Below are 16390 nucleotides of genomic sequence, written 5' to 3'. Positions count from 1 at the left end.
TCTAGCAGAAACAGAGGGAGAATAATGAAAGCACTGACATGTCACAGTAATGGAAGTAAAGAGCCAACTGGAAGAAAATCAGTTTTATTACAAAATGATTCATCAAAGTCCACTCAGACAACTAAAGCTTCTTCAATTATACAATATTTCATTTTCAACAGATTCCAGTGAAGTTTAAAGTCCGGGTAAAGCAATTATAAATATGTACTCGGAGTTTGTCACACCACAGAAAGATGTGTCATTAACCCTCAGAGGACATACAATTAGGTTGAAAATGGTGAAAGATTAATCAATATTCTCTGCTCTGAGACGCTGGTCAATCACAGGTGAGGGTTAATTACATGTACAGTTACAATACAACACTTCTGATTGGCCATCTCACTGCTGCGCGCTACTTTAACAGAATGTTAACGCGTTCTACAAACCGCCTTCTGTTAGTCAACATGATGACGTTGGTTTGTTTCCATTAGTTAGCTAGCTAGCTTGTCCGGAGACTGACCAGCCGGCCGTCTGACCAGCGGGCCGGTGGCCAACGGGCCGTCCGACCAGCGGGCCGGTGGCCAACGGGCCGTCCGACCAGCGGGCCGGTGGCCAACGGGCCGTCAGACCAGCGGGCCGGAGGCCAACGGGCCGTCAGACCAGCGGGCTGGAGGCCAACGGGCCGTCCGACCAGCGGGCCGGTGGCCAACGGGCCGTCCGACCAGCGGGCCGGTGGCCAACGGGCCGTCCGACCAGCGGGCCGGTGGCCAACGGGCCGTCCGACCAGCGGGCTGGAGGCCAACGGCCGCGCTGTAAAGATAAACTGAGGGCGTATAGATCTCTGGATGTCTCTAGTTAACTATCCTTCAGTAAAGTCAGTCACAAAGAGAGTCGGACAATATCAGAGAAGCGTTTCAGAGACGGAGAGAAAGGGTTGCTAATAGATTAGCCTTCTGCTAACAGCAGCTAACGGCTCACGTTAGCTGCTGTTAGCATCATGCTAAACTATTAGCATCATTTCTCTCCGTCTCTGAAACGCTTCTCTGATATTGTAGCTCTAGAGCTCCAATCACAGTTACTCATCTCTAATGTCTGAGATCTGGATTCAGACAACAACACAGAGGACATTTAGATGTGGAGCTTTAGCCCACTGCTAGCGTTAGCCTCCAGCTAATGTTAGCCCACTGCTAGTGTTAGCCTCCAGCTAATGTTAGCCCACTGCTAGCGTTAGCCTCCAGCTAATGTTAGCCCACTGCTAGCGTTAGCCTCCAGCTAATGTTAGCCCACTGCTAGCGTTAGCCTCCAGCTAATGTTAGCCCACTGCTAGCGTTAGCCTCCAGCTAACACCGTGACCTCATCATGACGTCATCACTAAAAGGGTCTATGGGTAGAGCATGTTCACCAGAGACTTCCGCCTAACTTCCTGTTAGCCTCATGCTAACTTCAACGGGGATAAAATAGTTCAATCGTCTGATTTGACTTCACCCGGACTTTAAAGAACATCACAAAGTATCTGAGGTGTGATTTTTAAGTCCGGAGTTAAAACAGCACCAACTGTTCAGTGTTAGCGTTTCTCACTGAGACTAAAGCAGTGGTTCCCAAAATGGGGGTGGAGACCCCTCCAGCGGGTCACAAGTTAAAACCCTCGACCCCCCTTTGATCCTCAAACAATTATTCAAATGACACAATCACATAAAGGAGACACGGCTGTATTCTAACAAGCCTAAAGACTGGATGCTAGCACGTTAGCTTCCAGCTGTGTTGGTCTCAGTGGGGACAGCTAACGATGCTAACAGATACCTGAAGAAGATCATGTAAAACTGTCACAGTGCTGCGATTATGAACTTATTTACGTATGTTGTAGCAGAGGAATCAAAGTGCAACTGAATGAACCACAGCTGAGCTATCATGATTAACGACGTACGGGTGATAATTACAGATGACATGTGTGATCCCAAAGTCAGAAGAGCTGTAAAGACCAACCATCATTTCACAAAAACAAAAACAAAAAAATATACAATATTCACAACAAAAATCAACCGTAATGTTCTCACAAAAAACAAGAAAACCAAAAAAAGGACAAAAAGTCTCTGCTGCATCGTCCCTCTAGAACAAGTTCCAAAAAAAAAACAAGTTCAAAATGTTTCAGCATCAACAGATTAGTGCAATCAGAGTTACAACAAGACACAAAGTCAACTTCAAACCAAAGAGTTTAACTGCTGAAGTTTCTGTTCAACGAGGAAGGCAGTCTGCTGGTAAAGATCAGTAATCTCTGTATATTAATAACATGAGGAGGTCCTCAGGGAAGCGTCCTGGGGCCTCAGTTGTTTCTATTAAACCTGATATAAAGGAACAGTCCAACCTTTACTAAATCATCCTGTTCTCTGTGTTCTCCAGAGTCAGATGAGAAGACAGAGGTCGAGTACAGTGATCAAGTGCTTTGCCTCAGTTTTCTTTATAAATTCGTGCCAAATTGCAGAGTTCTTTCCGGAAAACGTCCGAGGAAATTATCAGGAAATTACTGAGCAATTTTATTTTCCTGACATGTAGGCAGCTTCAATTCTAAATCCTTTATTGCCCCTAAATTGAGCCCCAATAGTGAGTCTAAGAACACTGGAATCATCCCAGAAAAACAGTACGTTTTAAATAAAGAATATAAAATCCCCACAAGGTCCCGAAAACCCTCAAATTACGCAGAATTAAATAAAAGGGAAATGACCTCAAAAGAAAGCCAGAGCCCCGGGTCCATGGTTAGCTTAGCTTAGCACAGAGACTGGAAGCACAAAGTGAAATCCTCTGTGTTGGTCACTGCCACATCATCATGCAGCAGTTTGGGGTCCCTGTAGGTGACGGTGGGTACTTCCTGTCTCTGCTGCCAAGGGGGGCAGTTAGTCTGCTGTATGGGGGGCGATTAGTGCCAGCAAACAGCTGACTCTATAATATTGCATACATCAGAATGTGGATAATGTAATTTCTGATATGTGAGAGTGGATTTGAATAGTGTATAGCGGTAGTTTAGCACGTTTTTATATATGTGCCTGTAATTTCATAATAACTTCTAGCAGATTTACAGGAAACAATTTGGTACCAATTAGAGCTGAAATGATTAGTCAATTAATCGATCGACAGAAAATTGATTCAAATTATGAATTAATTATAACCCCCCCACCCCCTCTGTTAGTAACCATGGTGACGTGTTTAATGGGCGGAGCGTTAACTGGAGGCAGAATAATTCTCTGACATGTAAACTAACGCTGGCTGGCTAACGCTGGCTGGCTAACGCTGGCTAGCTAACGCTGGCTGGCTAACGCTGGCTGGCTAATGCTGGTTAGCTAACGCTGGCTGGCTGGCTAACGCTGGCTAGCTAACGCTGGCTGGCTAACGCTGGCTAGCTAACGCTGGCTGGCTAACGCTGGTTAGCTAACGCTGGCTGGCTAACGCTGGCTAGCTAACGCTGGCTGGCTAACGCTGGTTAGCTAACGCTGGCTGGCTAACGCTGGCTAGCTAACGCTGGCTAGCTAACGCTGGCTAGATAACGCTGGCTGGCAAGTATTGTTGTCTTGTTTTTTTTAATGGCTGAATATAATCCTAGTTTCTCTCAACATGTGCCGTCACTCTCTCTCCAGGATCACCAGAGGTAGTTGAGAGAGTTCACATGAACCAACGGGACCAGATTAGACCGCTACGCCGCTGGAGACGACTGCGGGAGGAGGACACGGCTGGAGAACACTAGCTAGCTAGCTAACGCCTGCTCTCCTCCCGGTGAAGTCGTCTCCTAGCGGCGAGGAGTGAGGCAGAGGGACCGTGACCCGGCGCTGTCCTCTGTTGGACTCATTTCCTGTAGCATGGTGGAATTAGCGAGCTAAGCTAACTAAGTAGCCGGCCGTCCGACCAGCGGGCCGGAGGCCAGCGGTCAGACGGCCAATGGCAGCGCTGGAAAGATAAATTGAGGGCGTATAGATCTCTGGATGTCTCTAGTTAACTATCCTTCAGTAAAGTCAGTCACAAAGAGAGTCGGACAACATCAGAGAAGCGTTTCAGAGACGGAGAGAAAGGGTTGCTAATAGTTTAGCCTTCTGCTAACAGCAGCTAACGGCTCACGGCTAGCTGCGATGTGGAACTTTAGCCCACTGCTTGTGTTAGCCTCCAGCTAATGTTAGCCCACTGCTTGCGTTAGCCTCCAGCTAATGTTTGCCCACTGCTAGCGTTAGCCTCCAGTCTTTCCTTTGGTTAGCCTCCAGCTAACACCAGGACTTCATCATGACGTCATCACTAAAGGGTCTATAGAGCTGATCTGCTGTGAAATTACAGGCACACATTGATCTGGTTGTTTATCGGGTAAATAATGGATCTTTATGTGAGATGGAGGATCTAAAGGGAAACAGCAGGTTGTTATCCAGCTGGTAATCTGATCTGAAGGCAGCTTAATGAACGTGTTGATGTCTTGTCTTTGATTGGCTGCTGGTCTGAAGCAGCTTTACATCGACATCGATGACGTGTAAACTGCGAGATAAGGCTGAAGGTTTTAACTTCACTTCATTCAGTCACTTTTTACAGTGTAAACACAGTGTGGTGGTCTACAGGAGGTCAAAGGTCATGTGATGATGGTGGTGGAGCCTCCTCACCTGTCGAGGTAAAGCTTCTCTTTGGTAGATCCGGAGGTCAGACGGAGGCGGAGGCGGAGGCGAGCTGGTGAAGGCACGGAGGACTGCTGGTCGGTGTGACGGAGCTGCTGGAGAGGCCGTCGATACATTCAGTGTTCAAACAGCAGCTCACAGTAAGGCCACTTCTTATACTCTCATATGTACACTAGAAAAATAGAATAAAGGTCTTCTGTCTCTGGAGGAGGAAGACGAGGAGGAGGAGGAGGAGGAGGAGGAGGAGGAGGAAGACGAGGAGGAGGAGGAGGAGGAGGAGGAAGAGGAGGAGGAAGAGGAGGAGGACGAGGAGGAGGAGGATGAGGAGGAGGAGGAGGAGGAAGACGAGGAGGAGGAGGAAGAGGAGGACGAGGAGGAGGAGGACGAGGAGGAGGACGAGGAGGAGATCCCTTCATCAGCAGGTATCTGATGGTTATTGCTGTGGAGACGGCTGGTCCTGCAGAAGAAGAGGAGGAAGAAGAGGGAAGTACTTCAGATAGATGAGCTTTCACTGTTTTTCCTCAACAGACCACGAGGTCGATCTCAGATCTACTGATGCTGAAATGGAGTAAATATATATATATATATATATTAGATTTATATAGCGCTTTTTAGTGATCTCAAAGACGCTTAACATATTCGGGGGGGGAAACGGTGTGAGACAGACAGACAGGAGACGAACGACATACACAAGCTCAATCACACGGACTGATGGGTGGGGGGGGGCTACGGGTAAGCAGAGGAGAAAAGATGGGTTTTGAGGCGGGACTGGAATATGGGGAGGGAATCGGAGTCTCTGATGAGATTGGAGAGTGAGTTCCAGAGCTTGGGAGCTGCCCTGGAGAATGCCCGCTGAGAAGGCGTTCTGCGTTCTTTAAACCCAGTGAGAAACAGCTTTTAATGGAAGATTAGGAGGAAGTTAAGCATCTAATATGTAGAAAAGAAGACGCTGCCGTCGGCTGCTGTAATAAAACAGCCAGATCAAATCGTGGCAGACGATAGCGGAGCAACTCGATGAGCAAGAGGCCTAAAAACAGACCATAACGTTACATCCACTCACCACTGCTGTTAACTGAAACCGTCATCATTACACCATTCAACGAGTTACTGTCACTGCACCGTAACAGAGAGCGGTGGAAGATTAATTACAACCACTAATCCACAATGCTAGAATACCACGAGACCATATACTGTATATATAATAATGATTAATACATTATGTTACATGCTGACAGTGTGCACTGGAATGATCACTTACTGCTCTTTCTATCTCTGGAATGATCACTTACTGCTCTTTCTATCTCTGGAATGATCACTTACTGCTCTTTCTATCTCTGGAATGATCACTTACTGCTCTTTCTATCACTGGAATGATCACTTACTGCTCTTTCTAACTCTGGAATGATCACTTACTGCTCTTTCTAACTCTGGAATGATCACTTACTGCTCTTTCTATCACTGGAATGATCACTTACTGCTCTTTCTAACTCTGGAATGATCACTTACTGCTCTTTCTAACTCTGGAATGATCACTTACTGCTCTTTCTATCACTGGAATGATCACTTACTGCTCTTTCTAACTCTGGAATGATCACTTACTGCTCTTTCTATCACTGGAATGATCACTTACTGCTCTTTCTATCACTGGAATGATCACTTACTGCTCTTTCTATCACTGGAATGATCACTTACTGCTCTTTCTATCACTGGAATGATCACTTACTGCTCTTTCTATCTCTGGAATGATCACTTACTGCTCTTTCTATCACTGGAATGATCACTTACTGCTCTTTCTATCACTGGAATGATCACTTACTGCTCTTTCTAACTCTGGAATGATCACTTACTGCTCTTTCTATCACTGGAATGATCACTTACTGCTCTTTCTAACTCTGGAATGATCACTTACTGCTCTTTCTAACTCTGGAATGATCACTTACTGCTCTTTCTATCACTGGAATGATCACTTACTGCTCTTTCTAACTCTGGAATGATCACTTACTGCTCTTTCTATCACTGGAATGATCACTTACTGCTCTTTCTAACTCTGGAATGATCACTTACTGCTCTTTCTAACACTGGAATGATCACTTACTGCTCTTTCTATCACTGGAATGATCACTTACTGCTCTTTCTATCTCTGGAATGATCACTTACTGCTCTTTCTAACACTGGAATGATCACTTACTGCTCTTTCTATCACTGGAATGATCACTTACTGCTCTTTCTAACTCTGGAATGATCACTTACTGCTCTTTCTATCACTGGAATGATCACTTACTGCTCTTTCTAACTCTGGAATGATCACTTACTGCTCTTTCTAACTCCCTCACTGTCTTCCTTTTTATCTCCACATCTCGGTCAGAGTCCTGCAGAGTTCTTTATGGTTTTAAACGTCGACTCTTTTTAAATAAATCACTTTTTTCATTGATATTTGCAGCTCTGCAAACTAGATCTGTTTCTTTAAGTGTGTGCTGTCAGCCCACAGACATCTGTCTGTCTGTCACTTCTTTAAAACACATTAATCAGAGCAGCAGGAAGTGCAGGCTGCTAGCCCCCCGGCTGCTAGCCCCCCGGTTCAGGGCTGGGTGTGGTGGTCTACCTGGGTTCAGGGCTGGGTGTGGTGGTTTACCTGGGTTCAGGTCGGGGTTGGTCCGCTCAGGACCGGAAGACGTGGACGGCTCTGACGACGTACTGGCGGCAGATGGGACACTCGCTCATCCTCTTGCCGCACTTGGTGCAGGTGATCATGTGACCACACTCCAGCAGGACGCAGTCGATGGGAGAGTCCATACAGATCTTACAGAGGTTCTCCTCCGGACTCGCAGAACCAGAACCAGAACCGCCGCCGCCACCGGACTCTGGAGGGAGACACAGAGACGTACGGGACACTGTGAGGGACAATACTGTGGTCATAAAGAACTTCTTAGTACTTTTATTACCGTTAACCTGACCATGAAGTCGTACATTTATGAGTTTTTTCTTGCAAATTTACGACTTTATAATTTTGCAAATTTATGAGATTTTTCTTCGATTGTTATATCGTCGTTTTAACGTCTATAAAAACAGTCCAAGGTGACTTCTACAGAACTCTAGCTATTACTCGTTTATCAAATCAAAACAGCTTCATGACGCACTATGTTAAATATATATATATAGTATAAAGTGAATCTGAATGAACCAATACTCTGAATGTTTATCTGGTAACATGATGACTGGAGGAGGATCTCTGTCAGGAAGAGGTTCTGTTCAGACTCACCTGAGGCGTTCACAGCGTTGGCGGCTGAAAGACAAACACACAAAGCATGGTGGTTAACGCAATAATACAGAGTCATGATATCACCGTATATATACAGTATATCTTTATCATTATATATCATGTATAACGTATATGTGAAAGAGAAGCTGACAAAGAGGTGATATGTTAATGACGTTGATCTTTAGGAGTCAGGAGGACCGTTACAGTCTCTGATGTGTTTATTAGAGCGGTCAACGTTAACACCATAATAACACCTTAATACAGTTTTAGCGCCACGAAGTTTTTCAACGCACTAACTTGTGATTTTTCGGTTGTAGCGTCTCAGTTTTCTAAAGCTAGAGTGAAGATCCTGGTATTATCTGAAACTAGAGAACCTGATGAATCCATCGGTACCAACCAGGTATTACTACTACTACTACTACTACTACTACTACTACTACTGGTGCTACTACTACTACTGGTGCTACTACTACTACTGGTGCTACTACTACTACTGGTGCTACTACTACTACTACTACTGGTGCTACTACTACTACTACTACTACTACTACTACTACTACTGGTGCTACTACTACTACTACTGGTGCTACTACTACTACTACTACTACTACTACTACTACTACTACTACTACTACTACTACTACTACTACTACTACTGGTGCTACTACTACTACTACTGGTGCTACTACTACTACTGGTGCTACTACTACTACTACTACTACTACTACTACTGGTGCTACTACTACTACTGGTGCTACTACTACTACTACTACTACTACTACTGGTGCTACTACTACTACTACTACTACTACTACTGGTGCTACTACTACTACTACTGGTGCTACTACTACTACTACTACTACTACTGGTGCTACTACTACTACTACTACTACTGGTGCTACTACTACCTCTACTACTACTACTACTGCTACTACTACTACTACTGGTGCTACTACTACCTCTACTACTACTACCTCTACTACTACTACTACTGCTACTACTACTACTACTACTACTACTACTACTACTGGTGCTACTACTACCTCTACTACTACTACCTCTACTACTACTACCTCTACTACTACTACTACTACTACTACTACTACTACTGGTGCTACTACTACTACTACTACTACTACTGGTATCATAGTAAACTCTAGAACCTGATGAATCCATCGGTACCAACCATGTGTTACTAGACTTTCTAATCTTCATAGTCAAAGTGTCCCGTCTCTAGATGTTTTAAAGCCACGAGGAGGTGCAGAAGTCTAGTTTTCTAATTACCACGGAGGTTACAATGGAGAAGACATTTATTTATCCTCGCTTAGTATAAACCATTAAATCACCATTAAAACCAGGATCCCACTGACAGTGATGATACTGAACGTATTCTACTCAGGGTCTGAAATGAACTTCTTCACTTCCTGCCACTGTGACAGGAGAGTTTTTCTTTATCTGCCACTTTAGAAATCTCTGCGCTAAATGAAGGAATAACATTTTAGATCTGATGTCATTCAATGTTCAATACATTTAACATAAAAACATGATATACACGATAAATTACAGTGTTGGAATTACACCGTGGAGGGAGGCTAGTGTCCACTGTACTCTACTTTGTTATTGTCATCTATAGTGGTTATCTGCATAAAAACACACAATTCAAATGATTATTATTATTAAAATATTTGCTTTGATTAAAATAAATCTTGGTAAGTTGTTATGAAGTTAGACAGGTCATAATTCTCTTTAATATCTATTTTATATTGATGTGAAAACATCTCCTTCAAACATCTGGATTTATTCAAGTTTCTCTCCAAAAACTACATTTTACCAGATTGCATTTGAACACATCACGATAACGTTGTGATTCACCCAATAGTTTTCCTGAGCAGACTTTGAACGCCTCATAATAATAACTCGATGGCACCTCCGTTAACGTTAGTGGCTCCGTTATTTATCCAGTCAGGACTGAGCTGCTAACGGCTGCTAACAGCTAACGTTACTAACTCTCCTCCTGCTGATTTAAACACAGGTTTACTGTTCTCAGTGAAGCTTCATCAGGTAATAACAGGTTTAGTAGCTCCGGGTCTCCGGTCCAAACAAACTGAAACATGATACAGCGTGCGTACGCGTCATTGTGCAGCGGAACCAGAAGGTTCTGCTGGTCCTGCTACAGACCCTCTGTAGACCTGGTACTCACCCAGAAGGTTCTGCTGGTCCTGGTACAGACCCTCTGTAGACCTGGTACTCACCCAGTAGGTTCTGCTGGTCCTGCTACAGACCCTCTCTGGACCTGGTACTCACCCAGTAGGTTCTGTTGGTCCTGGTACAGCCGGCTCACTCTCTCCATCAGCTCCCACTTCTCACAGCAGCCTTTGTAGTTGACGAAGTTCCTGGCGAGGATTTCCTTCAGCTGGCGGACGCTGAGCGCCTCGATGTCGTCCAGACAGCTCAGGTCCGACAGAGACGCCCTGCGGCCCGAAACCGAGGCCTCCTCCGGGTCCCAGGTCTGAACCAGACGAGAGAAAAGACACTGAATCAAGACCTGAGGAACCCAGACACAAACACCAGACCAAGACGGAGTCTCTGGAACCAGGACCCGGTTCTGGACCTGCCGTTCTGGCTTTTACCTGGTCTTCGTCCTGGACGTCGGGCTCGGCGGGGGGGGCTGTCTCTGTGGGCGGGGCCGGGGCTTCTGGCTGTGGGGCGGGGGGGTCGGGGGTCGAGTCAGGAGACAAGGTAGAGATGCGAGGGGTCGGGTCAGGGGGGTCAGAGGTCACAGAGGGGAGGTCGGGGGTCAGGGTCTCGGGGGTGGAGTCGTTGGATGGTGAAGACTGCTGACCCAGGACCAGCTCCACCAGCTCCTCCTGGAGGACAGGAAACAGAGGGTTAACACGGCGGAGGGGTCAAAGGTCAACTTCATCTTTTACAGTGTAGAGACGGCGAGTGACCTTTTCTCTGCACAGGCGGGTGGAGACCTCGTGCAGGTGCAGGTAGTCACGCAGCTCCTTCACCTTCAGCTTCATCAGCTCCGCCCGCTCCAGCAGGTTGCCGTAGAAACGCTGACAGGTGTGACAGAGGCGGGGGCGGGGCTCCAGCTGGGCAGAGCAGCGGCAGCAGTAGTCCTTCTTACAGTCCACGCACACATGCTGACAGACGGACAGACGGATTATTCTTAGGATTTCTAAACAGATGTTTTGATACCAGAATGGATATATCTGCTTCATCTGAGTCTATGTGGAGGTAGAAGGAAGTCACCGCTTTTATGTGGTAGTCTGGGTAACGTGACGTCATATCCGTTCCGTATCCGTCAACCAAAACAAACCTCAGAGTCTAAACCGTTAGAGGGTCAGCGTGGATACGACCTGCACCCTCCCATGTTAAATCCAGCGTGGTAAACACTACACATCCAGTAAACGTTATGGTATGGAGGTAACGTTATGGTATGGTGGTAACGTTATGGTATGGTAGTAACGTTATGGTATGGAGGTAACGTTATGGTACGGAGGTAACGTTATGGTACGGTGGTAACGTTATGGTATGGTAGTAACGTTATGGTATGGAGGTAACGTTATGGTACGGAGGTAACGTTATGGTATGGTAGTAACGTTATGGTATGGTAGTAACGTTATGGTATGGAGGTAACGTTATGGTATGGTGGTAACGTTATGGTATGGTAGTAACGTTATGGTATGGTAGTAACGTTATGGTATGGAGGTAACGTTATGGTATGGAGGTAACGTTATGGTACGGAGGTAACGTTATGGTATGGTAGTAACGTTATGGTATGGTAGTAACGTTATGGTATGGTAGTAACGTTATGGTACGGAGGTAACGTTATGGTATGGTAGTAACGTTATGGTATGGAGGTAACGTTATGGTATGGAGGTAACGTTATGGTACGGAGGTAACGTTATGGTATGGTAGTAACGTTATGGTATGGAGGTAACGTTATGGTATGGTAGTAACGTTATGGTATGGAGGTAACGTTATGGTACGGAGGTAACGTTATGGTATGGTAGTAACGTTATGGTATGGAGGTAACGTTATGGTACGGAGGTAACGTTATGGTATGGTAGTAACGTTATGGTATGGTAGTAACGTTATGGTATGGTAGTAACGTTATGGTATGGAGGTAACGTTATGGTATGGAGGTAACGTTATGGTACGGTGGTAACGTTATGGTACGGTGGTAACGTTATGGTATGGTAGTAACGTTATGGTATGGAGGTAACGTTATGGTACGGAGGTAACGTTATGGTACGGAGGTAACGTTATGGTACGGAGGTAACGTTATGGTATGGTGGTAACGTTATGGTACGGTGGTAACGTTATGGTATGGTAGTAACGTTATGGTATGGAGGTAACGTTATGGTATGGAGGTAACGTTATGGTATGGTGGTAACGTTATGGTATGGAGGTAACGTTATGGTATGGAGGTAACGTTATGGTGTGGAGGTAACGTTATGGTATGGAGGTAACGTTATGGTACGGTGGTAACGTTATGGTACGGTGGTAACGTTATGGTATGGTAGTAACGTTATGGTATGGTGGTAACGTTATGGTATGGTAGTAACGTTATGGTATGGAGGTAACGTTATGGTACGGAGGTAACGTTATGGTACGGTGGTAACGTTATGGTATGGTAGTAACGTTATGGTATGGAGGTAACGTTATGGTATGGTGGTAACGTTATGGTATGGAGGTAACGTTATGGTATGGAGGTAACGTTATGGTATGGCGGTAACCTGGTGGTGGAGCCAGCCGTCGCTTTTGTCTCCGTGGTCAAACGGGCCGACGCTACGACTGTAGAGCACCCAGATACTGACATGTCTGTTCTCTGCATTGAAACGGCCCCGATGGAGCTGACCATGATGGATAAAGAGAACGGAGCTGACGGGAGAGCTAGAGACCACCTTGGAGAAGTTACAGGAAGTAGACACGTGGGACTACGTCCGCTTTTCAAAATAAGGTGTTAACAAAGGGAACTGTAGATACTAAATACATCTATGGAGAACAGATTGATTAGATTATATTCACCAGAAGTATAAAACATTACATGTCCAAAATAGCACTAATCTGTGAGGGAGATGGTCTAGAGTTGAAAACAACAATTCCTCAGGTAGGAATGTGACTGCAGCAGGTGGGGGGGGGGGGGGGGTTACCTTCTTGGCAGGTGTGTCGAGGCGCCCCCCGCAGGCCTTACAGGTGAGTTCAGGTGGAGGAGGAGACGGCTGACTGTTGAAGCCAGAGTTAGTGTAAGACTGATGGCGTTGCTCAGCTCCACCTGACGGGTCAGCATCATCAGCCGAGTCCACACACAACCAGTTACAGCAGGACGCAAACATACCTGAGAGTACACAGAAATACACACTGTAACAAGTACTAAGTACTTCATATACAACCAGATCTGAATTAGTACAACTGTTACTGAACAAAGGACATTTTACTTAAATGAAGTACTTTTACAGTGTAGTTTTGTTAACTTCTCTTTCCACTAACTTTTCCACTGTTCTCTTCAGTGTGCTGACACCTGCAGACCAAACCACATAGTAAAATCTGGTATTTTTGTGTTCCTTTCTCGTAGTCACATACTCTTCTGCTAAATTACCTGTAAAATTGATTTGTATATATAATTGACGACTTCTGCTAAATTCGGCATTATATTCCACCAAGCATAACTTTGATTTATTATAAATAATCAGTTCTAAAATGCATAAACTGGGTCGTAAAGGCAGACTGGCGTTATTTGGGAATATCTTGCTAAATTAAAGTCTACATGTACTTAAAATAAATATATTTTTGTGGTAAACGTTAGCCGAATGGACAGGCGTGTCGGGATGAGCAGTTGTTTAGCAGTGAACCAGAATCCCTTAAATTAGCAGGATGTTAAGGGAGGTTTGGTCCACCACAGTGAGGACCTGCACTGAACCATCAGGACTTTATCTGAAGATACTTAACTACAGTTTACTGAGCAGATTACTTTATACTTAAAAGTACTTTTACTCTATGACATCGTTACCACCACTTAAAAAGTAATCTACATACTTTTTACACACTAACAGACTACATAGTAAAAACGGGTGTGTTTGTGTTCCTTCCTAATCAACATACATTATAAATGTTAATGACTTAGTAAAATGTATTAGTGTATTAAAGTAAGATCTTTCGGCTTCATGTCTCACAGAGTGAGACTCTTTAATGTGTTGATTCACCTTCGTTTCCTGTTATTACAGGTGAACCCAGCTGAGCTCTGATGTTAGTCAGGTTATATTTAATAAAGATAAAGAGAGTTTAGTGTTGAGCTGTCAGCCGAATGACGTCATGTCTCTATTTACACATATTAAACACACTTCGGTGATTTAGTGTGATCATGTGTTGACCGGAGAGACCGGATCCGTTAAAGTGATCATTATGTGAGCGGAGTCTGGTGGAGGCAGCTAACAGCTAGCAGCTAACAGCTAACAGCTAGCAGCTAGTAGCTAACAGCTAGCAGCTAACAGCTAGCAGGCTAGCAGCTAACGGCTAGCTGTTAGCCTGCTAGCAGCTAGCAGCTAACAGCTAGCAGGCTAGCAGCTAACGGCTAGCTGTTAGCCTGCTAGCAGCTAACAGCTAGCAGCTAGCAGGCTAACAGCTAGCAGCTAACAGTTAACTGCTAGCAGGCTAACAGCTAGCCTGCTAACAGCTAGCAGCTAGCAGGCTAGTTGTAGAAGTTTAGAGAAAGTAAAGAGTGGGAGTAAACCAGCAGACAGAGAGGACAGCAGGTAGAGCGGGTTAAACTAACCCGGTTAACACTTTAACCGACTATTAACCGACTCGATTATCAACACAAACACCTTCAGGTGTCTCACCTGATGCTGCTGCTGCTGCTGGAGACACAGAGCTGCTGCTAGCAGCTAACAGCTAACTAACACCAGCAGCAACTAGTTAGTGAACTAACTAGTTAACCTGCAGCATGAACACGTGACGCTGAAACAACACAAACTACACAAACTACACAAACTAGAATAATAATAATAATAAAGTCATAATAACAGAGTCACAGAGTCACAGAGTCAGTCAGACTGAAGAGACAAGAAACTGAACCAGGAAGAGACACAACACACACTACACACTATACACACAACACACACACACACTATACACACTACATACTATACACACAACACACACACTATACACACTACACACACTACACACACTATACACACTACACACTATACACACTATACACACAACACACACACACACTATACACACTACATACTATACACACAACACACACACTATACACACTACACACACTACACACACTATACACACTATACACACTACACACTATACACACTATACACACACACACACTATACACACTACATACTATACACACAACACACACACTATACACACTACACACACTACACACACTATACACACTATACACACTACACACTATACACACTATATACACACTACACACAGTACACACACTACACACAAAAACAATACACACAATAAACACAATAAAAACAACACACACACACAATACACACACAATACACACTACACACTACACACACTATATACACACTACACACAGTACACACACAACACACACACACACAATACACACACTATACACACTACACACACACTATACACACTACACACTATATACACACTACACACAGTACACACACTACACACAAAAACAATACACACAATAAACACAATAAAAACAACACACACACACAATACACACACCACACACACAATACACACACTATACAATACACACACAGTACCCAGTCAGCTTGGGCGTGCTGTACGTGTTAGAGTGACCAACACAACCACGCTGGCTGACCTGCAGTGAATCCTGGTTGAGGAATGGAACGCCATCCCACAGCAACGTGTGACCAGGTTGGTGAGCAGCATGAGGAGGAGGTGCCAGGCTGTTGTGGCTGCGTATGGATCTTCCACCTCTACTGAGGCTCCTGACGGTGGATTCAATCAATCAATATGTCTTGTTTGTTCCTTGTTACTGATAGAGAGTTCAATCATCCACCAAACAACTCTCAACAAGAGTCAACACCAACAGGAGAATACACTGTTTACCATCGGCACCGGGGCTCCACACATCATCAGCTGTGCTGCTCATCCCACAAATACATGATCCTTACAAGAGTGACATCATTGTGAAGGTAAATAAACAGGCTTTCAACCATGTACAATACAATGACCATTAGCATTAGCATTAGCATTGGACCAACAGAGAAATAAACGACCAAACATAAGTTTCCAAACTTTCTTTTCCCAGTATATATACTTAGACTATAAAACATATAATATCTTGAAAAAATCTGTGAAATAATAATAACAAATAATTTATTATGACTATGATTATTGTTATCATCATTTTATTTAATTTAATTTAATTTACTTTTTTAATTTAATTTAATTTAATTAATTTAATTTAATTTAATTTAATTTAATTTAATTTAATTTAATTTAATTT

At 44.3% G+C, this 16390-nt stretch overlaps 1 protein-coding gene across 4 annotated transcripts; it reads right to left on the bottom strand.

The window, feature by feature from the left end:
* Positions 1–68: 68 nt before the first annotated feature.
* rffl (ring finger and FYVE-like domain containing E3 ubiquitin protein ligase) lies at positions 69–14977 on the bottom strand. Of its 4 annotated transcripts, none has more exons than XR_012594645.1 (9): positions 14737–14977; positions 13041–13229; positions 10827–11024; positions 10506–10742; positions 10180–10384; positions 7876–7899; positions 7249–7477; positions 4987–5073; positions 69–4818 (listed from the first exon to the last, which is right to left on the bottom strand). XR_012594645.1 is itself a non-coding variant. In XM_074640887.1 (8 exons), the coding sequence occupies exons 2-7, from the start codon at positions 13221–13223 to the stop codon at positions 7275–7277; spliced, it is 1050 nt and encodes a 349-aa protein (XP_074496988.1). In that variant the 5' UTR covers positions 13224–13225; positions 14727–14977; the 3' UTR covers positions 69–5073; positions 7249–7274. The 4 variants fall into 4 exon arrangements, 2 of the variants coding, with proteins under 2 accessions (XP_074496988.1, XP_074496987.1); XR_012594646.1 differs by having other exon boundaries at positions 69–4976; positions 5022–5073; XM_074640887.1 differs by having other exon boundaries at positions 69–5073; positions 13041–13225; positions 14727–14977.
* Between the last annotated feature and the right edge of the window lie 1413 nt (positions 14978–16390).

Source organism: Sebastes fasciatus, chromosome 7 (genome assembly GCF_043250625.1).
Source record: "Sebastes fasciatus isolate fSebFas1 chromosome 7, fSebFas1.pri, whole genome shotgun sequence".
Classification (NCBI taxonomy): domain Eukaryota; kingdom Metazoa; phylum Chordata; class Actinopteri; order Perciformes; family Sebastidae; genus Sebastes; species Sebastes fasciatus.
The sequence above is the reverse complement of the archived record's forward strand: the minus strand, read 5'-3'. Positions and strand labels throughout refer to the sequence as shown.